Source organism: Berghia stephanieae, chromosome 5, assembly GCF_034508935.2.
Source record: "Berghia stephanieae isolate SIO BIC M18660-M18661 chromosome 5, UCSD_Bste_1.3, whole genome shotgun sequence".
Classification (NCBI taxonomy): Eukaryota; Metazoa; Mollusca; class Gastropoda; order Nudibranchia; family Aeolidiidae; genus Berghia; species Berghia stephanieae.
Window position 1 is genome coordinate 49,249,343 of NC_088364.1, and position 22,500 is coordinate 49,271,842.

A 22,500-nucleotide genomic window follows, 5' to 3' on the forward strand; every position below is an offset into this window, starting at 1 on the left:
TTCGGATAAGTAAGTAAGACCTTATAATAAATCGAAACAATGTGACCATTTATATTATAATGAATACTAGGCTGCTACATGGATGTTTTTAAACTTTATAAACTAATATACAATAATGATTATATAACAGTTTCAAAATAGACTAAGTCACGTCATTACATATTAAAAAACCCCAGCTTAATCCTGATGCATTTTTGAGTCGAAGCGTGCGTTTGTACCTGAATCCAAGCATCCTACAGACAACAGTAGCATCTTTATCGTCCCATTCATCGTCACAGATTGTCCCTGACAACCCGTTCCTCACAATTTCAACACGTCCTTCCCAGGGCCCAGTCCCTCCAACCAGTCTCACTGTTGTGGCTGGTATGATTTATCAAGGAAATATATTTTTACGTTATAAAGAAACCAAAGTTATGTCTTTTTAAAATTGTTTCATAAACCCGTGTTTTCTTTAGCTACAGACCATAAATATTGTTATTTTAAGTTTTAAAATGCTGTTTCAAATCATCAAACTTTTAAAAAATCATACTTTAAAAACTGGGAGAGAGAGAGAGAGGGAGAGAGAGAGAGAGAGAGAGAGAGAGAGAGAGAGAGAGAGAGAGACCTTGTATGGTGTCTTATTTGAGTTACGAACTGGAATGGGGCTGTTTACATTCTTACGCTGTGTAAGTTTTGAAATTACCCTTTGTTCGATTGACATTCAATGTCTGCACGTGTCCCTTAAGCCATTTCCCTCAATGTTCAAACTCCAATCAATATAATCGTTCGTGATTTCTATAAATCAACAATTGAAAAGATTTGCAGGGATAGAAACATCACAATGCAAATTTACTTACAAGTATGTAAGTATTTTCTTTAATTTTTTTCTTTCTTTTATATTTACAAATACAGCATGTGTAAGTCATTTTCTTCTTCTGATTCTGGCACCACTTTATACTGTAAGCATGCCACGCCGCTGATTATTATTATTATTATTACTACTACTACTACTACTTTCTACCATCCTGCGTCTACACTACTACGACTACTACTACTATACTACTACTACTACTACTACTACTACTACATACATACTACTACTTACTACTACTACTACTACTAACTATACACTACTACTACTACTACTACTACTACTCTACTATACTACCTATACTACTATACTACTACTACTACTACTACTACTACTACTACTACTACTACTACTGCTACTACTACTACTACTACTACTACTACTACTACTACTACTACTACTACTACTACTACTACTACTACTACTACTACTACAATTACTACTACTACTAATACTACTACTAAAAGTACTACTGTTGCTTCTGCTGTTGGTAATGCTATTAATGATTATACTAATACCTACATCCCTTATGTTTTGTATGTATTTTCAAATCCATTGTATTTTCCAACAGTAGTCTAGATTTTATTTTATTTCACTTTATATACTGCGTTACACAGTTCCTCCCCGCCTCCCCTCTTTTGACTCAATTAAATGCGCATCTTTATGTCTATTGTTCTATTTTAATGCGTGTTTCCTTACAAAGGAGCATTGACCTGCCCATCAATGTTTTTGTTTATTCATCTTAACAACGCCACTACCACATTATCTCATTTGTCTTTAGTGTTTCATTTATCCTGTTTTGTTGATAAAGGGGAAACCCGAAACATCCATTTTTATCTCTTTTCGTATATCAAATTGAAGCTAACATTCAATTTCACATTGTTATTTAATTATTAAGGAAAGTGTGTTTTGTTTTTTATGGTACTAGTGGGAACTTCCCGAAATAAAAAAAAATGAGCTATCTAGGTATTTTTGCATTGTTTTTCCCCAGCTAAACCACGAAATTATGATTTAATTTGAAATGTCAAAGTAGAAGCAAAAATATGCCTAATAAAAAAAAACCCCTTTGAAATTATGATGCTGAAGATAATGATGGTGATGATGATGATGATGACGACGACGACAACGACGGCGATGCTGCTGCTGCTGCTGCTGCTGCTGCTGATGATGATGATGATGCTGTTGCTGATGATGATGACGATGATGATGATGATGATGATGATGATGATGATGATGATGATGCTGCTGCTGCTGTTGCTGTTGCTGATGATGATGATGATGATGATGATGATGGTGATGACGAACTTTCAAACAACTCACCTCGGCAATCTGCCTCATCTAAACCGGTTGGACAATCATCAAACATGTCACACACTTTTACAGCTTCGATACACAAAGATGGCGAACATCGGAATTGACTGGATGTACAAACTGGACAAGAAATTATCTATCTACAATATTTTGTAAAATCCATCTCAAATCAAATTTAAACAAGAAATAATCAGCGGGAATGTATAAAGTGAATGAACGATGAAAGATTCCGAAAGGAAAAAAAAATTAAATGTCTATTTTGATATTACCTAAAAGTTCCATCCAGGCACAATTAAATATTCCGCTATGAAGGATAGGCTACACTTAAATGTTTAAAAAGTTAAAAGTTATAATATAGTTTAATTGTCAAAAAAAAAAACCAAAAAAAAAAAATCTTTTAAAAAAAAAATAATTTAGTTTAAGTTCCAATTCTTTGAATTTGAATCATCGAGACATTGGCGGTACCGTGTCTCGCCTTGGCATAAAAGTCAAGCGATGTTAAGCGTGGTCAGAGGCCGATTGGTGACAGTGGTCGTAAAAGTTTGGTTTTGGCATTGTGTCACTGGGTAAGACATTACTCAACTCGACTCAGGTGACACGTCTGAATGGGTACTTGACAACAGGCAACTTGTAATAATTGTAATTTTGAGAGTACAAAGAGGACAGAGTGCCTTATGGTCGACTGTACCAGATTTGAGAGTTGTTTTTTTTTGTTGTTGCCAAGATGAGGGTCAAATCAATATTTGAAGGACGAGTTTTCAGGTCAAATTTTTAAATACATATCTTTCAAGAGTATGGCAGCTAACTGGTTAAGCATTAGTTTTATATCGACAGAATCCTGTTTGGGGGGAGAAGTGGCCGAGTGGTTAAGGTATTGCACTGTGACCCGGAAGGTGCCGGGTTCGCGCACTTTCGTTTTTTTCCTTGAACAAGATTATTAACCCCACATTTGCTCACTAGAACAACATGGGTGGAACCTGTTGACATCAGACATCTTGTTTAATGAATTATCTAAATTCCTTCGTGGAATGTCTAGGTGACGATGTCTCAGGCTTATGATGTCGTGGCGGAAGGGCATCATTAAAAAAAAAAATCCTGTTTAGAGATGATTGGTCATGATTGGATAAGTAGCATACTATCGTACCTACCCTTTTCAGTGCTGGTAACGGGGGTAGTCGTTGTCGTTTGTGATGGTCTCGGGTTACAATGGACCCCTGCATCCTCTGAGTGGCTGCAGTCATGATAGCCCCATCCGTAATGGTCGCATTGGTCTAAAGAGGTCTCGTTACCTCGACATCCGACATTGTCCAGCCACACTGGGCCAGTTCCCTTCCCGAATGTGCCACCTCCCAGAGCGACACCCCCGTGCCTATGAAAGTGAGCAGATGGAAATAAACTTTTATTTATTTATTAATTTATTTGTTTATTTACTTATTTATTATTAATTCATTCATTTATTAGTTTCGTCATTTTATACATAATTATATACAGTGTCCATAAATAAAAATCAAAAGTAGAAGCGGCAATACTATCATTGTCACTACATCAACATCTACAACAGCTAACACCATACTTAAGGAAGTGTTCATTCAGGCGACTCAGTCACCGTCACCACTATCTTCATCCAAACCACCACCATCACCACCACCAGCATCATCGTTATCATCATCATCATCATCATCATCATCATCATCATCATCATCATTAACATCATCATCATCATCGTCATCATCATCATCACCACCACCAACACCACCTTCCCTCTACCCACCTAAATCCTATCATCTTACAAATGACCGTAGCGTCCTCGTCGTCCCACTGATCGTCACAGATAGATCCGGCTAATCCATTACGGGTCACTTCCACACGGCCCTCCCATGGACCCACGCCAGCCACCAAGCGTACTTTGGAACCTACGAATAGAATGAATGAAATTGACGTCACCCGGCTCTTTGTTATTATTTTCAGACCGCCAGGGGGTAACAAGTTATCACTCAAGTCTCTCTAACAGAATATGATCGTTGAAGGTAACACACAATAGGGCGTGTTGGTCCTATTGGGGGTCCCGATAGCTCAGCTGGTAGAGCAATCCGAAGTCCCAGGTCTGAGAATTTTTGTTATGATGAGGGTTATTTAAATCGATCGATATTTGAAGGAGTTTTCTGGCCAAATTTTTTAATACGACTTTTCTAGTCTACGGCAGTTCACCATAGCTTGTCGCACCAACACAGAGCTCACTCCACAGCATCTGGGGACCAAACACTTAAATCATGATTTATGCAACTGGGCCCGTCCTGGCATTCTCTCAGTGTGGTCTGCTCTGGGCATCCACATATACACAAGCTGGTTTCATCCACCCCCCCCTTCACTTTTTCATGCTTCCAGTTGTTCTCCCAAGTTTTGCCTGTGCTCTGTTCAACGATACCCATTCATTCCAAGGGAGCTCAGTTCCGTAGGGCAGTTCTTCTCTCGGATTTTCAACGGCTTCATTTTTATGATTGTCCCACTCCCTCCATATGGAAAGTCTGTATACAGCTGCATGGTCAGGGTTGATGCTTTCTTCCGTCATGAAGCTCTTTCTCGACTTCATTCTACTTGTCGTTTGTTGTGGTCATGGAGGGGGTGCCTTGGGTCCGTTTCCTGTTTATATTTCTGGGCTTTGGAAGCAGTGGCTCTTCGAATGTGGAGAGGTGCAATGCCAGCAAGCCGATGGAGGACTGGAACTGCAGTCGGTTTCAAGTTACCAGGAATGATCCGGCAGGTGTTATGTAGCTCAGAATCTATCTTTTTGGCATGGCAGGATCTCTCCCAGACTGGTGAGGCGTATTCGGCTGATGAATAACAGAGGGCTTGTGCGGTTGTCTTGATTTGTTTTGGATTTGCTCCCCTTTTAGTGTTTGCAAGTTTTCTTAGGAAGTTGTTAACACGGCAGACAATCTTTCTTTTGAATAGAACTCACAAATTTTACCAAATTTTCATATTTATCTAGAAATTCAATTTCAGCATCTAAATTACTAGGACATCATAATGTTTTGAGGCTAAACATCACATATATTTGCTTTCATATCTACCTTTTATCAAACTATCTATCGTGAGTAATGGGCAGACATTTGTCATCGCAGAGTGAGGGCAGCCAACGCCATTGAGGACGACGCTGGATAAAATCCTTTTATCAATAAAACTATTCACTAATTCAACCTACCAGTGCAATTGGCCTCGTCGGATCCACCCAAACAGTCATTTTTATGGTCACACAGTTTATCAGCTTCAATGCAAAGATGGTCCGAGCAACGGAATTGATTTTCAGTACACACTAAGAATGTAAAACAAAGACAGAAATTAATAAAACTTGATATAATAGCGGTGAAGTATGGGTAACAATCGTCATATAGTGTTAGTCATTTGTAAACTTTAGATTTTTAAAACAATGGGCCTTGATGATTTATATTTCACTTCGACCATATATTTATCATGAAATGATTTTACATGAAATATAAATAGGTAACCATGGTGCCAAATTTATTATAGGAAAAATTGGCCAACAAGCTAAGTTAATAGAAACAATAAACTAACTTCCAAAAATAATAAAAGCGCCCTTCTGAGTGGGATTCGTAGATGCTGTCGTCTTGGCATTCCATGGAGGAAAATGGATAAAGTAATCAAACAAGTGCCTGATGTCAACGTGAACCTCCCATGTTGTCCAAGTAAGAAAATTGAAGTAAATAAAGTTGGCCAAGGAAAAAAGTAAACGATAGAGCCTTTTTTAAAAAAAAGAAACAACCAGGGACATCCCGTACATCAATTTGCCCAGGCCCTTCCCTCCCTGCTTGATCCCCTCATTTTGACATCACAATTTCTGAAAAACATGTAGAACGAGACATGACGCCTATTAGGTGATATTACATTTTTTTCGGACAGAGACAACGCTGTTAACGGCCAAGTACTCATTTTACACCCGAGTACAGTGAGAGAATGTGAGTAAAGAAGAGCCATTTCCAAGGATCAACTATGCGCCGAGCGAGGCTCGAACCCAAGACCTTCCGATCCGAAAGCGAGTTGTGTCATATCAATAGACCACATAGCCACACAATAAATGATGACAATGCGACTTAGCGGGTGTTGAAAGTCGACTCTTCATAATAATATTATTATTGTCTCACCTTTAGCAACTTGGCATTCGACTCCAGCAATTTCAAAGCTGCCGCAGTCATGCTGCTTCCAGGCAGAGTGTGGGCAGTCGGCAATGGATGACTCATTCCCGATACACTGAACATCGTCCAAAAGGAAATCCGCCTTGTCCAGGGGATAGTTGAAGAAGTTAAGGATAGTGGATTTTGAGCCCGCTCTGATTAAAGTAATAAGAAAAAAAAATGTGATTTTGGTTCTGAAAATGTGACTCATCGCATCAAATCGATATTATGTCGAGGCGATCCTGATGCCGAAAAGTGAATTTAAACTTTTAAAAAACTAGAGCATTTATACATATTAATATCCACTAAATATGCTTTACAAGAGGTCCCAAGCCTACAGCAACACTTAACATGAAGGGCGAGACATGACGCCTGTTAGGCGATATTACATTTTTTTCCTGAAACTGACATTGATGCGTATCCCCCTCCTCCGCCCCTTCCTCCCCTTTAAAGAAAAGGAAAGGTTAATTGGGTGACGGGAAAGGGGAGAAGAAGAACTCAATTAAATTAGTGTTTCATGCCAACATATTATGTGATGTGAATATTATTGATTGTATAATAACAATAAATAAATAAATAAATAAATAGATAAATAAATAAATACATAAATGATAATAATAATATAATAATAATAATAATAATAATAATAATAATAATAATAACAATATCAATAATAATAATAATAATAATAATAATAACAATAATAATAATAATAATAATAATAATAATAATAATAATAATAATAATAATAATAATAATAATAATAATCATAATAATAATAATAATAATAATAATAATAATAATAATAATAATAATAATAATAATAATAATAATAATAATAATAATAAATGAATAAATAAATAACTAAATAAATAAATAAACAGATAACAATGAGATATAAAATCTCAGAAGACATGCATTCGAGGTAAAAAAAAGTCTTAAAGCTTTTCTCAAAGATTTCAGATTACTAAAAAAATTGCTTGTCTGTGTAAGGGGGAAGGGGGTTGGCAGATTCAAAGGTAGGTACGAGCATTTTAGAGTCAGTCGACTGCATTGAGAACTCACTCATATCCTAGCATTCTACAGATGACAGCTGCATTCTCGTTGTCCCACTGATCGTCACAAATGACTCCTTTCACTCCTTTGTACCAAACCTCCACAGTTCCAGAATGTTCATCTCCCCCAACCAGTGACACAGTTACCTTCTCTCCGACCATTTTACCTGTTGATTAGAAAAGATAAAACATCCAAAAATGTTGTTTGTTTTTAATGTTTTGACGCTGGCGACACATTTACGTCATTTCAGCGACAGTAAAAAGGAAAAAAATGAGAAAATTCTGGAATTACATTCAAGGGCATCCAAGATAAAGTAAGATAAAGAAGACTGGTTAAATAGGAAACAGATGTAGATTCCAAGAGCACGCTTTCAGTGTACTTAGAGATCGCTTAAAAGTCTCATCCAGACACCAGCACAGTATCTCACTGAGATGAATACTCTCAAATATTTACAGAATAATATATCCAAAAATAGAAAACATAACCTTAACATACATAAGAGAGAGATTATTTATAAGAAAAAAAAATCACCTCCCAAAACTAACAATATACATTTGACTGTTTCCCTCTCAGCCAAGGATCCAGCAAGGGCCAGGGCAAAACAAAGCATGGTTATCCGTGGAAATGCCTTATATAAATGCTCACATATATATATTCCATATTTTATTTAATTTTATTTCAGTCGTTATATCAAAATCTTGATTTGATGCGAGCTTTAACGATGTTTTAAAAAAAATGTTAAAATAACTAACCCCCCAAATAAAATAAAAATAAAAACAACAAAAAACAAACAAACCCGTAATAAAAGGCACTCAATAATTATCTGCTATGTATGTATGTACTCAATTAGCAATCTGTCTACAATTATTTGCGTACTAGATACGTTATAAATCGGTCAGATAATATTATTTTTTTTAAAAATCGGGCATGTATCTTAATATGAACAAAGAGGAAAGTAAGTTATTTATGATGGTATACAACCTTCTGTACTACAGTTGGTTTCATCTGATAAATCCTGGCAATCCACTTTCCCATCACATCGTAGGCTAGCGTTGATACACACTCCGTTGGAACAAAGAAACTTGCCAACACAATTCCCTGGAAAAAAGAAATGAAAAGTTGATGATGATGATGATGATGATGATAATGATGGTGATGATGATGAGATCATCATCATCATCATCATCATCATCATCATCATCATCATCATCATCATCATCATCATCATCATCATCATCATCCTCTTCATCAGCATCATCAGCATCATCTTCTTCATCAGCATCATCTTCATCATCATCATCATCATCATCATCATCATCATCATCATCATCATCATCATCATCATCATCATTATCATCATCTTTATCAGCATCATCTTCATCATCATCATCATAATCATCATCATTATCCTCATCCTCATCATCATCATCTTATCACCACAACCGCGACAATTTTCCCTTCTCCCTATCAATATTTCACAACTCACAACAAACAACAACACATCATAATATTTGCTCACTTGTATCCTTGAGCTCGTAAAAGTTGTATATAGAAGAGCTCTCCATGTGCATGACCATCGAGTCCAGACTGTAGAGATGGCACACCGACTCCTCGGGGTTAAAGTCAAAGGATCGACATGCAAAGCTAGAGCTGACAACACATTTCTTGGCACACTTGGAAAAATATATAGATGGTAATAGTAATAATACAGCCTATTATATTTGTCAACTTATCTTATTGTTTGTTTTTTGTTTGTTTGTTTATTTGCTTTTGAGCGTTTTACGGCGCTTGCAAAAGGTCATTCCAGCGCCAGTAATATATATATATATATATATATATATATATATATATATATATATATATATATATATATATAGTCACATCATTCTATTGTTCACTTTGCAGCGCTGCAGGGCGGATAAAACTTAGTTTACGTCGTTCAGTCTTTTTTTTTCGAGAAAAATCTTTAAGAAAAATGTCCCATCGGGACAGAATTAAAGAGAAATGCATTTATTAAATTCTAATAAATTCAATTTTAAGAACCCGCCTCCCCCCGCTCCCCCTCCCTCCCCCGGCAGTGAACAGAATTTCCATTTACCTTTTCATCAGTCATTCCAATGTAAGCCTCATGCCAATCAAATGTCAAGTTGGGTCTAAGGTGTATCTTCCTCACAAAGTTGGTGAGAGTGTATTCTGAATTTAATGTAAAATAAGAGAACAATCAAATCAATGATGATGATGATATAATAATTAAAACAACAGCAGTAGTTGTAGTAGTAACAACAACAACAACAACAACAACAACAACAAAAACAGCAACAACAACACCATTTTTTAAGATCCCATTGTGTTTTCAGGTTGAGGTCCTCCTAGGAATAAATTAAGGAAAATGGTGATTATTATTATGATAATAATGATGACGAAGATTATAATAAATGGTAATAATAATAAACATAGTAATGATAATAATAGTAATAATAATAATTGCACGTAATTTGTACTATAACAACCATGTGTATAGTATGCCTACCAGCTTAGTTGAGTGGCCTTCCTGTTTGGTAACAGTTACGACCTTATCATTTTTTTTCACGCAGTGGCGAATAAAAATGCACGGTTACATTGTGCGATGCTAGTCTAAGTTAACCAGAAGGTCTGAGGTACGATCCCCAGTCGAGGTCGACTGATTTATTTGGGATGTTTCATTCTTGTATTTTTCTTTCTAGCTTTGTCTGGTACCGTTCATACACACTTGTTCATTTCCAGTGGCGCGGCATGCTTACAGTATAAGGTGGTGCCAGAATCAGAAGAAAATGACTTTTAAAATGCTATATTTGTAAATACAAAAGGAAGATAAAAAAAAATAAAGAAAAGACTTACTCAAATAAGCAAGAGACGGCATATACCATTTCTGTTTTATTTTCTTTAATTGTTGTAATCCATTTTTAAAAGATGGATGCGGTGCCAGGCACCAAATCAACCAATATAGCCACGCCCCTGTTCATTTCTTTAGTCTAAGCTCACAATATAGAAAGACTCACAACTTCGTCTGATCGGTATGTATTCAAGGTAGCTGCACTCAAAAATCTTTACTCACCACAGTGTTTTTCATCTTCATCGTTAAGACAATCTTGTTTGTTGTCACAACGATCCTCACTTGGAATACACCTTCGAAAATGATAGAAATATTTAGTATTACGATAAAACCCAGACGTTATAATAAAAAAACAAAATCAATTTCTTCCACTCAAACCAAACAAAACCAAACGGAAAGAAAATAGACAATCACCCCCCCCCCCCCCCGCCCCAAATAAAACAAACACAAAAAAAACAACAAAAAAACAAGGCAAAAATAAAAAACAAAACAAAAAAAAAAAACAACAAAACAGGCACCCCCATAAAAAACACAACAACAATATTAATTTGGTATATTGGTGAGATTAATGGCAGTTTTGCCGGAATCAACTACATTTTCTTTTTGGATATAACCTTAGTAGGAAATCATTCTACCAACACAGAAACGCTTTTAGCCCCCCAGAAAAAAAACAAAAACAAAACAAAACAAAACAAACAAAACAAAAAACAAACAAACAAAAAACAAACAAAAAACAAAACGTAAACAAAAACAAAAACAAAACACAAATTAAAAAAAAAACCCTCACACAACTCCCCCCCCCCCCCCGCCAAAAAAAAAAAGCAACCAAACAAACAAAAAAGGCAAAAAAAAAGTAAAATAGAAAAAAAAAAACAAATAACAAACAATCAAAAAATCAAAAACAACAACAAACAAATGAGTATTGCAAACTTACTTTTGTTGGCTCTGACAATAAAACTGTGTCCTTGGACAGTTCAGATCTGGAGGTTCTACACAAAATATGGATATTGATGTATTTAAAAAGAGAACTGGATGTTCTGTGAACACAGAATATGAATATCAAAGTATTTAAAAAGATATCTGGAGGTTCTAAGAACACAAAATATGGATATTAAAGTATTTGATAAAAAAGGAATTAAAATTTGATTGTAAATATCATGTTACTCATTACATGTTTTTTCTGACCCCCCTCCCCACCTTGTCCACCCAGCAGTGATTGGGATCTGTTAGATCTGCAGGAAAGTACTTTGCGATAGATTATCGTCCTACCCGAAAGGTAGCAAGCAAATTCTGTTTCACGCTATAGAAACCCGGATATATTCCGGCTCTATGGGCCCAATGGCTCTAAAGGACTTCAACCAATACATAAAATGATATGCATTAATCATATCAGAAAAATCTAAAAATGCTCAATGATACGCATGAAAGTGCATGGTATTTTTTTATAGAAAGAACGAAATTGACGCCACTCAGCTCTTTGTTATTGAATTTTAGACATCCATTTTAAAGAGTAGTTCTCATTAAATTATATTATTCAGACTATGAACGCTTAAAGTTACACACAGTTTTGTGAATTGGTACATCATATCCGGCTGGCGGATGTTGTGTATGTTTTTTCCTAAACGCATAGCTTCAATAAGGGATTTAAGTCACGTACCTGTTGGGACTGTAGGTGATGTTACAGTGATGTTTGAGGCAGAACAAGGGGGAATTTGACAATATCCAAATAAATAGGTTTTGTGGTTGACCCAGCACCATGGCCTCTTCTCTCCATCAGGATTTCGGCAATAGTTGTGGTTACCAAGACCCTGTACAATGGAGATTTTTAAAAAATATCTAAGGAATAAAACGTGATAAAATAAATTATGACCTTTCGCCATGAGATCATAAGATATCGTCGCCTAGGCATTCCACGAAGGAATATAGATGATTCATCAAACAAGATGTCTGATGTCAACAGGAATCACCCATGTTGTCCAAGTGAGCAAATTGGGGGTTAATAATCTTGCCCAAGGAAAAAAAACGAAAGTGCGTGAAGCGGGGCTCAAACCCGGGACCTTCCGGGTCACAGTGCAATGCCTTATCCACTCGGCCACTCCGCCCCCCCCCCCCAAAACGTGATCATTTATATTAAAAAAACCCAAAACTTGAACCTTTGAGCAACATCCAGTCATTGTGTTCCAAGCCCGATAAATATGGTCCCAAACAAACAACCAGCAGCGTGGCATGCTTACAGTATAAAGTGGTGCCAGACGAAAATGACTTACACATGCTACATGTGTAAATATAAAAGAAAGAAAAAAAACCTTACATACTTGTAAAGTAAATTTGCATGGTGATGTTTCTATTCCTGCAAATCTTTTCAATAGTTTGTTTATATAAATCACGAACGAATATATTGATTGGAATTTGGACACTGAGGGAAATGGCTAAAGGGACACATGCAGACATTGAATGTCAATCGAACAAAGGGTAATTTCAAAACTTACAAAGCGTAAGAATGTAAACAGCCCATGGCCTATTAAAAGAGTACTGTACTTACGTCATGAAACAGCCCCATTCCACTTCGGAAATCAAACATGACACCATACAAGATCTCTCTCTCTCTCTCTCTCTCTCTCTCTCTCTCTCTCTCTATCAATCTATCTATCTATCTATCTATCTGTGTGTGTGTGTTTGTGTGTATGTGAGATGAACGCGCACGCACACACACACAAAGTCAAACACGCATATTCACGCGAAGATCATGCATTTAGCATATAGCATCACTATCAAGAAATGTTTGACTTAACTCGTTCACATTCCTTCATATCAATTTTTGCAGCAATAATAATAATAATGATGATGATGATGATGATGATGATGATGATGATGATGATGATGATGATGATGATGATGATGATGATATATAATGATAATAATAATAATATAATAATAATAATAATAATAATAATAATAATAATAATAATAATAATAAATAAATAATAATAATAATATAATAATAATATAATAATAATATAATAATAATAATAATAATAATATAATAATAATAATAATAATAATAATAATAATAATAATAAATAAATTAATATATACAATAATCACGACACAGAGAGAGAAACAAATGAACTTGTTAATAATCGTGATTTCGATAATAATAAAGATGGTCGAAGTTACCATACTATGACTAGGACGTAAATGACCAACATTAGCTATTTTTCCCCAGTCCAACAGAGTTGGAGCAAAAATTTCTCGGCACCTGAGGCGGGTTTTTTCTCGTATGTGAAGATGGTAAAAATTCGAGCCAGGTATTCAATGTGGCAACATTATAGTACATTATTGTAATAGCCTTAAATGGAGCCAGCAAAGATCCGCTCCTTGGAATCGTTTGAGTGGGGAACTCCAGTCACTCGCTCAGCCATAGTACACAGTCGCTGACGACAGTCATCAACGGACTGTGTGAATCGGGAGAAAAGCGTGGGTAGAAGGCGTTGTGACAGAAAGGGAGTCTGTTTCGCACTGTTGATAAAAGGCGATATATACCATTTCTCAGTTTTATATATTTTAAAAAATGCTGTTATCCATTTTTAAAACATGGATGTGGTGCCAGGCACCATTTGAACCAATAGAGCCACGCCCCTGCAAACAACAAAACTTAACATGTCTGATGAGACATGATACCTTTGTGGTGTAATTTATCTTTTTCTCTCGAAAGAAACGACGTTGTTACTGGCCTGGTACTTATTTTACTCCTGAGTATGGTGAGAAAATTTGAATAAAGATCCTTTTCTTTCCATGATTAAACTTCCTCCGCCCACAGCGGGACTCGAACCCGGGAAACACAACTCTCAAGCCTAGTGTTATACGACTAGATCACAAAACTGCACTAAATAGATATAATAGACCATAGAAGTTACATATTCATAAGCAAAGTTGAGGCCTTTTTCTTAGTTTCCCTGACATAATATTTTAAAGCATGTGAAAATAAACATTAACTTATTTCAGCGTTCTCGCCGTGTATTTTGATGTAATTTTTCGAACAGTGTCAGGCGATGAGTTTACGAAGGCCTCATCTGGCAGATTATATTATATTGAGTTTTATGGTTATTCTATTTTATTACTGTTTTGCTATTCACATTGTCTTTATATATCGAAGCAGCCATGGTAGCTCTCAGGAAAGGCAGATGTGTAGAAAAAATGTAACCTGTCGAAACGGTATGATGTCGATGTGAACCATGGGCCAAAAAGTTAATATTATAACATGGTAGAAAGTACAAGAAATGAGAGATTTAGAATCTGTAAAAAAAACCCCCACAAAAAATACGTCTTGAATAAAAAAATATTTTTTAAAATAACCTAAAAAAAAGTTTCATATTTGGTCTAAAAATGCATTTTTTGATGCAGTAGGTCTATATGAAGGGAGTTAGTTCTTCCATATCACGTCCAGTTTGGCCTTAAATCGAGACAACATCAAAATTTCGTGGACCTTTCTTTTTCCCCTGAAGCGCAGTTATTATATTATTACAATTTCTACACCTCTTAATGCCATTAAAGAAATATCTACGGATTCATCAATTTGACTTTCAAGATCATCACTGTTGTTGTCAGTCGTGTCTAAAAGTGGCCAAACGGGACTTGAGCATTGTATAGACATATCCCCTTTAACTCTTTCCTGACCGATCCTTTTCAGTATTTTTCCTAAATGTTAGGCTTTCCCCGAAGAAAAATTGATTTTTTAAACTCAAACAAGACACTCTACAAAACAACTTTATGTTCTTATTGATTAAACAAAAATCATTCTTCAAAGTTTGTGATGTACAAAATAAATCGGAAAAAGAAAAATGACTATTGGTGTCGTTTCGATTTTGCAGCAGGTGGTAAGGAGAGGGTTAAATACGCTTTGCATAAAAATGGAAAAAAGGGGAAAAACCTTTCCAGGATGCGTTCTTTCGTTGATGCGCCGTGACCGAGTCCAGTTGTGACATACAGATCCCTTTTCAGTGACGTAAGCTTTGCCACGGTAGTCAGATCCGTTTCGAGAGTAACATTCTGGCGTAAAATAATATGTATATAAAAGGCAATCAATCATTAGATGAATTCGTTAACAAATACATGCATTCATTCACCAGTTACCTACCGTACTTTGGAATAAAGACACGTTTAAAAAAAAAAATTATCCAGAAAACTCGTTCTTAAAATATCGATCGATTTTTATGAGGGGGTCGAAGTCCCAGGTTGAGCGTTTTTGTCAAGATGAGGGTCGCAAAAATCGATCGATATTTGTAGATCGAGTGTTTTGGCCAGATTTTTAAACACGTGTCTTTCTAGAGTACGGTAGTTAACGGGTTAAAAAAAGGAGATGTTTGATTGGTTTTCAATTTTTGGATGGTGTAATACAATGACGTATAAGCATAACAATTAAAATATTTAACAAAATCACAAAACGAGCTAGCTACCTACCTTGGGCCGTGTCTGCCGTTACTTCTTGTTCACAAATAAAATGGAAGGATTGTTTGCTGCGACATGGTACAGCCCGCCAGTAAAAATAGTCCACTTTGGTCAGACCTCGATTTGGGTTTGGGAACTCATCAGATAGTGCCAGGCAGTTCGAGTGTCTGCTTTTACGGGTAGAGGTAGGCTCGGAATTACTGCCGTTGTGAGATGGCCAGCCTGGAGAACAAACAAAATAGGCTTCAACAGTCATGACGTCACTTCCCTCGTAATGACGCATAATTACTTAGTAACTGGCTTTAAACTATCGGAACAATGGCGGACGCCCTTATGAAATATTTCTCCAGAGGAGAAAAACATTATAAATATGATCATGTTTTGCCTTTTATACATTCTAATCACATGACATATGAAAAGTTCTAGCCAGCATAAAGAATAAAAAGTACCGATTTTCTTTGTTTAAAACTACGCTGCTCGCCGTTGCTGGGCGACGTGACATCAGACTATTTAATCCAATTTCAATCATTATCAATCCTATCCCTACCGGCCAGTTTCAGAATTTTCCCCAAAAACTTCACATCCACCCAACACAAAAATAGATTTTTCTTACTCAAACAGAAGATTAACAAGTATATTCTATGCATAATATTGTTCAGCAAAATGCTCTCTACAATACAGTGAAGATTCTCCAATTGTCTATGTCTTGTGTCTTTTCTGATTTTTGATAGGTCTGCCTGTGATGTTAATCTGGTTTCGTTAATATTGAGTTGTTTCAAATGGCCATCAAGACTTAGAGATAATGTCATCGTTGGCCGTCCCCTAGCTCGTTTGATTTGGCCAGAGAAAGAGTGGAACATTACGTTATTTGCGGGAATTTCAGGTCAACGATGTGGAATATAATAATATCCGAAAGTTTTCCACCTTAGCTTAAGAATTTCTGTCTGTCTGTCTGTCTGACTGCCTGCATGCCAGCCTGCCTATCTGTCTGTCTGTCTGTCTCTATGTATGTATGTATATATGTATGTTTGTTTGTATGTATGTATGTATGTATGTATGTATGTATGTATGTATGTATGTATGTATGTATGTATGTATGTATGTATGTTTATATGTATGTATGTATGTATGTATGTAGGTTGGGTGTTAGGCAGGTAGAGAGGTAGGCAGGTATGTAGGTAGACACGTAAATAAGAAAATATTTTGATGAATAAATTAAAGAACTGAATAAATGAACTATTCAAATATACAAATTAACAAACAAGAATAAATGAATACACATTAAATTCAACACCTCACCCGGGAACCACTTTGATGTTTTCATCGTCTCCAGATCAGTCCGCATGTTTTGAAATCTTTTGTAACGCCCTTCGTACATGGGTCTCCTTTTCCATCGCCATTCGCCGTTCCGTTGTCTGATGCCACTTGTATAAAACAAACGATTTTCTGAATGAAAAAATAGTTTTAAAATAATTGTAAACTCTACAACTGTTTGCATAGGATAATTAGACATCGTTTGAGGCTGTGCGGATTTGAAGTGATGTATTTAGCCAGTGACTGAGTGTGGAAATATGGCGGAGGACAGAAGCTTGTTTCGGTTGGTAGTTGCGGGGGCCAGGTCGAGAAGGGAATAGCCATGATGATGATGATTAACGTTTTTAATAATGATGATGATGATGATGATGATGATGATGGAATAAGCGCTTTGATTCCTTTGACCCTATGGCAACCGAATAACTAGACTTATCAGAAGACATGTTACCCGTCTTTGTAATCTTCAGTAAGTTGGATAAAAAGTGGTTCTCCTCCAGGGACTCCACCGTGGCTAAGTTTGCTCCGGATCTCATACAGAACCTGGAGGCGGCTTTCGTAGATCTTGCTTTCCCGAGACGGTAACACTTGCCATTACCCGATATCCAGCCCTCGGGACAACCTAGAAAAATATGGAAATAGATAAATAAATAAATAAATAAATAAATAAATAAATAAATAAATAAATAAATAAATAAATAAATAAAAGATTAATCATACAAATTAATATACTAGAAAAGAAATGGAAATATATGAATAAATATATAGATAAACGATTAATCATATAAATAAATAATAAATAACTAAAAATTCAAAAAAAAAAAAAAAAATGAATGAATAAATATTGTCCCAGATTTTTATTATGGACTCTAAACCTGCTGCCTACTGTTAAAAAAATTCGTGGCATTATGAAATTTTGGCTCCAATCTCAGAACTTCTTGAGTATCTCTCTAAGTCAACATTATTATTTATTGACAATAAAGTTGATTCCAGACTACATTATTTTAAGGATTTTGAAGTGTCATTTAATCCTTGTGAGGGTAAAATTGTTAATTTTTAAAGTTAACTATGACGATTACAATTTCCAACAATATCTCCTAAAAAATCATGACTTTTTAAGTTTTCAAGGAAATAAATAAATAAATAAATAAATAAATAAATAAATAAATAAATAAATTCCCTTTACCCCTTCCTAAGTTGAATTTTTTCTGTAGGATCTATTCTAAGGGAAGTCTGGAATAACCCAGGCTTCAGCCGCAGTGCAGCGCCGCACTGTGCGGTCATTGGCCAGTAGAACAGGTTCTGCTCTGGCAGCACAGTGCGGCCAATGGCACTAAAATTGTTAAGCAGGTGAAATTCCCATCTATTATGTATATACAAATCGCCTGCTAGACGTTTTTTATTTGGTACTAACAGTCTTACATCATCCATCACTGTCTACAAGCCAAATATTCATCTGAGTCGAGTGGGGAATTGCATATAAAGTGGCTTTCGGAAACCTATGCCTTAAACCAGAAAAAAATGGGGAGGCCTTCCGGAAGCTCCTACATCCCCAGTATTTTTGTTCTAGTAAGGGGTTTGGGAGGAGGGGGGGGGGGGAAACTCTTTTTATAATGTTCTAGTATGGAGTTTGGGAGAGGGAAGACTTTTAAAAAAACCCCAAAGTTTCCCCCTCCCAAACCCCCTACTAGAACATTATAAAAAACAAGAATACTGAGCATATAGGAGCTTTCGGAAGGCCTCCCAAAAAAAAAATGAATGGAAAGAAACCCCACGTTTCATATGTATGGCGAATAATTCGATTTCCAGCATTTGGTTCATCACAAAGTAATGCCTCTTTGACACGTAGGGTCACATGACATATTACCTTCATTTTCCAAGCACGTGACTGCGGCAGCTTCCTTGATAGTGCAGTCGTGTACCGAGTCGTACAGACATTCGTGCAGACGGTTCTCTAGCCCAACGCAGTTGACGTCATCCATCAAGATGGTGGAATGAAGTCTCATGTGATCCGTGATTAGGTGTTTGTCCATTTGGATCGAAGAGGCACCTCTTTGTAGGTAGCAAATAAAGGTGAAGGTCAGGGCGGGATGTAAAATTGTATTGTAAAAAAATGAAGAAGTGGAATGGTAATTGGTTTGGAATTGAGATTGAAAAAAAAAATTCAAAATAGGAATGTGTTAAATCTTGATTCCATATAAAATATATTAAAACTGTAAGCACCGCCCTAATCTTCATAAGATTCCTTAAAACCAACAAAACACATCATAATAATGAATGTTGATTAGGTGTTGATTAGCTAATACACCGTAAAAAAACATAAGCTCATATATTTATGCAACACTATATCATTGTCTCCTTCCAGAACTTTAAGATCTAGTAACTGTTCCCAAAAAAGGCTATTTTCTAATAGGTATTTTACTCATGTTACCCCTTCTGTCTGGAACTCTCTTCCAATTTCTCTAAGAAAATGCAATACAGAAGCTACTTTTAACATAATTGGTAGACCTATATTATTAGAATAAAATTGATAGATTAAAACCAGTTTACGTTAAAGTGTATAAATGTCCTTTGCTTTTGTATGGTATGTTGTTGTAGCATTGGTGATTGTATTGAAAAGGCGCCTAGAGCTATCCGTACATGGAGTAGGAGCGGTAAAAATGATGATGTTTATTATTATTATTATTATTATTATTATTATTATTATTATTATTATTATTATTATTATTATTATTATTATTATTATTATATTATTATTATCATTATTATTATTATTATTATTATTATTATTATTATTATTATTATTATTATTATTATTATTATTATTATTATTATTATTTTATTATTATTATATTATTATTATTATCATTATTATTATTATCGTTATTATTATTATTATTATTATTTATTATTATTATTATTATTATTATTATTATTATTATTATTATTATTATTCATTTATTATTATTATTATTATTATTATTATTATTATTATTATTATCATCATCATCATTGTTATTATTATTAAATGTATCCAGTTAATGTGCATACAGTTCTGTACCAGTGGTGCCTGGCAAAAACACGAACAATGGATATAACAGGACGAGACATGGTGCCTGTAATACTCTATTATGATTTTTTTTCTACTGGGACAATGCTGTTACAGACCATAACCTCTCCCTATTTACTATCAACTCAAAAATAACGTTTAAAAATGTTAATAAAGAGCATTTTCAAAAGCAAACAAACAAAAACAATTCAACTTTGCGCTGTCCGCAGCGGGACTCAAACCGTAGCCATCGTTATGTTATAGCCTGACACTAAAATCCAAAAGGACTGGCAGTTTGACGTCATCTTTTAGGTTTGTGTATCGCCTAGTGAGTTGTCGTAAGTAGAGCTCATGGATACAAGTTATTTCATTGGTTGAACTATTGAATACAACTCACGATTTGTTTTCTTTTGAGGCAAAAGACTGGCATTTTGACGTCATTTTTTGGTCAGTGTCAAGCCATAACTTGACGAAGGCCACGCTCAAACCCGAATCGAGTGTGATATCACTGGACCACATTAAAGATACTCATTTATGAACGATCGTCTCCAAACGGTATTGTGACGCAGTGAATCATGTGTAAAAATTGAATGAAATTGAAAATAACAAGAATTATGAGGTTTTAAAAAAAATTGTCTGGTAAAGAAACTATTCTTACCATCAATAATACATTAAAAAAAAAATTATCCCAAATTTAAAAACTTGAAAACTTAACACATGTTCCACATTTTGGTCTATAAAACCAATTTTAGCATTTAAATAGCCACGATCTAATACCGGTTAGAGGCTATATGTCACATGTGGTCCTGTTCGGCGTGTTTTTTCATGAATAAAATAACAACGATACGGAGTGAACTTGATACAGACGAAACAACAGAAGCAGAATATACCTCTTTTTATAACATCTTTCAAAGAAATTTCAATAAATGACACAAAGAAAACGATTCTCTCTAGTCCGAGCAAATCATGTCTGCTCGACCCTTTACCAACATCGGTTTTGAAGGAGTGTATTCATGAACTTGCACCTTACATCACTGAACTGATTAATCAATCATTAAGGGTTGGAATTGTTCCAGAAAGCTTCAAGAAAGCATTGGTGAAGCCATTGTTGAAGAAAGCGGGACTTGACAGTGATAATTTAAAAACTTTAGGCCTGTATCAAATCTACCATTCATCTCCAAAATTCTAGAAAAGATTGTTCTAAAACAACTTTCATGTGACGTGAAACATAATGCCCTCGATGAGTGCTATCAATCGGCCTATCGGCAAAAACATAGAACAGAAACAGCATTGGTGAGAATCACAAATGACTTACTGCAAATTATTAATAAAGGAAAAACCACCCTCCTTAGTCTTCTCGATCTTTCGGCGGCCTTTGACACCATCGACCATGCCATACTACGAAGGCTACAAATTACTTTCGGCATATCAGGCACTGCTCTAAACTGGTTTGCATCATATCTAACTCAAAGAACTCAATCAGTTTTAATTGGGGAAGTAACTTCTTCAGAGCGTGACCTTCATTTTGGTGTACCTCAAGGATCCGTTTTACGTCCAGTCCTTTTTGTACTTTACACTTCCCCTGTTGTGAGAATCCTAGAGCAACATTCTCTCGCTTTCCATATGTACGCTGACGATACCCAGATTTAAAGCATGTGTTTGCAATCCGATATTGTTTCAAAGATAACTGTTTACGAACAATGCATCAACCATGTGATGAGATGGATGTCTGCAAATAGATTAAAATTAAATGGCGACAAGACCGAAGCCTTATTCATTGCAAGTTCCAATAATAAGACAGATCCATTTACACTGGCACTGACAATCAACGATAATGACAAAATACAACTCACAACATCAGCAAAAAATCTCGGCATCACCTTAGAGAGTGATCTGTCTATGAACAAACATATTAACAATGTGAGAACAAGTACTATCTGCATTCTAAGAAATATCAGAACAATCAGACCATTTATTAATAGGGAAACTTGCAACAAATTGGTAACATCTTTGATATTCCCGAAAATGGACTACTGCAATGCACTGTTTGTTGGTCTCACACAGGACAAAATAAATAAACTCCAGAAAATACAGAACATGGCAGCCCGCGTTGTACTGCAGAAAGACAGGAAAACTGCAGCTCCCGAATTACTACAGCAGCTGCATTGGCTGCCAGTGGATCAGCGGATTAAATATAAATCTTTAACTATCGTTTTCAAATGCATGGAGGGCTCGTCACCTGCATATCTCTCAAACCTTATTGAACGGTATAACCCACAGCGATCGCTTCGATCAACGAACGACCTCAAATTGAAAAAACCTCGCTGTCGAGTGAAGGCTGGTGAACGCGCCTTTCAGCATTCTGGTCCAAGGTTGTGGAATTTACTACCACTAGAGATACGTTCTTCGTCTT

General features: G+C 35.7%; 1 protein-coding gene across 1 annotated transcript in view; it reads right to left on the reverse strand.

Moving 5' to 3' along the window:
- LOC144973104 (uncharacterized) overlaps positions 1-22,500 on the reverse strand; it is a 44,014-nt gene that overhangs the window by 9,399 nt on the left and 12,115 nt on the right. The window contains exons 6-23 of the mRNA XM_078915139.1: positions 18,906-19,090; positions 17,490-17,660; positions 17,027-17,173; positions 15,740-15,949; positions 15,210-15,328; positions 11,937-12,087; positions 11,214-11,268; positions 10,502-10,572; positions 9,506-9,600; positions 8,927-9,080; positions 8,389-8,505; positions 7,417-7,573; positions 6,322-6,506; positions 5,364-5,474; positions 3,933-4,074; positions 3,310-3,530; positions 2,171-2,281; positions 219-360 (exon numbers count right to left, since the gene is read on the reverse strand). Coding sequence (XP_078771265.1) covers positions 219-360; positions 2,171-2,281; positions 3,310-3,530; positions 3,933-4,074; positions 5,364-5,474; positions 6,322-6,506; positions 7,417-7,573; positions 8,389-8,505; positions 8,927-9,080; positions 9,506-9,600; positions 10,502-10,572; positions 11,214-11,268; positions 11,937-12,087; positions 15,210-15,328; positions 15,740-15,949; positions 17,027-17,173; positions 17,490-17,660; positions 18,906-19,090 — 2,544 coding nt within the window. The remainder of the gene's footprint in view (positions 1-218; positions 361-2,170; positions 2,282-3,309; positions 3,531-3,932; positions 4,075-5,363; positions 5,475-6,321; positions 6,507-7,416; positions 7,574-8,388; positions 8,506-8,926; positions 9,081-9,505; positions 9,601-10,501; positions 10,573-11,213; positions 11,269-11,936; positions 12,088-15,209; positions 15,329-15,739; positions 15,950-17,026; positions 17,174-17,489; positions 17,661-18,905; positions 19,091-22,500) is intronic.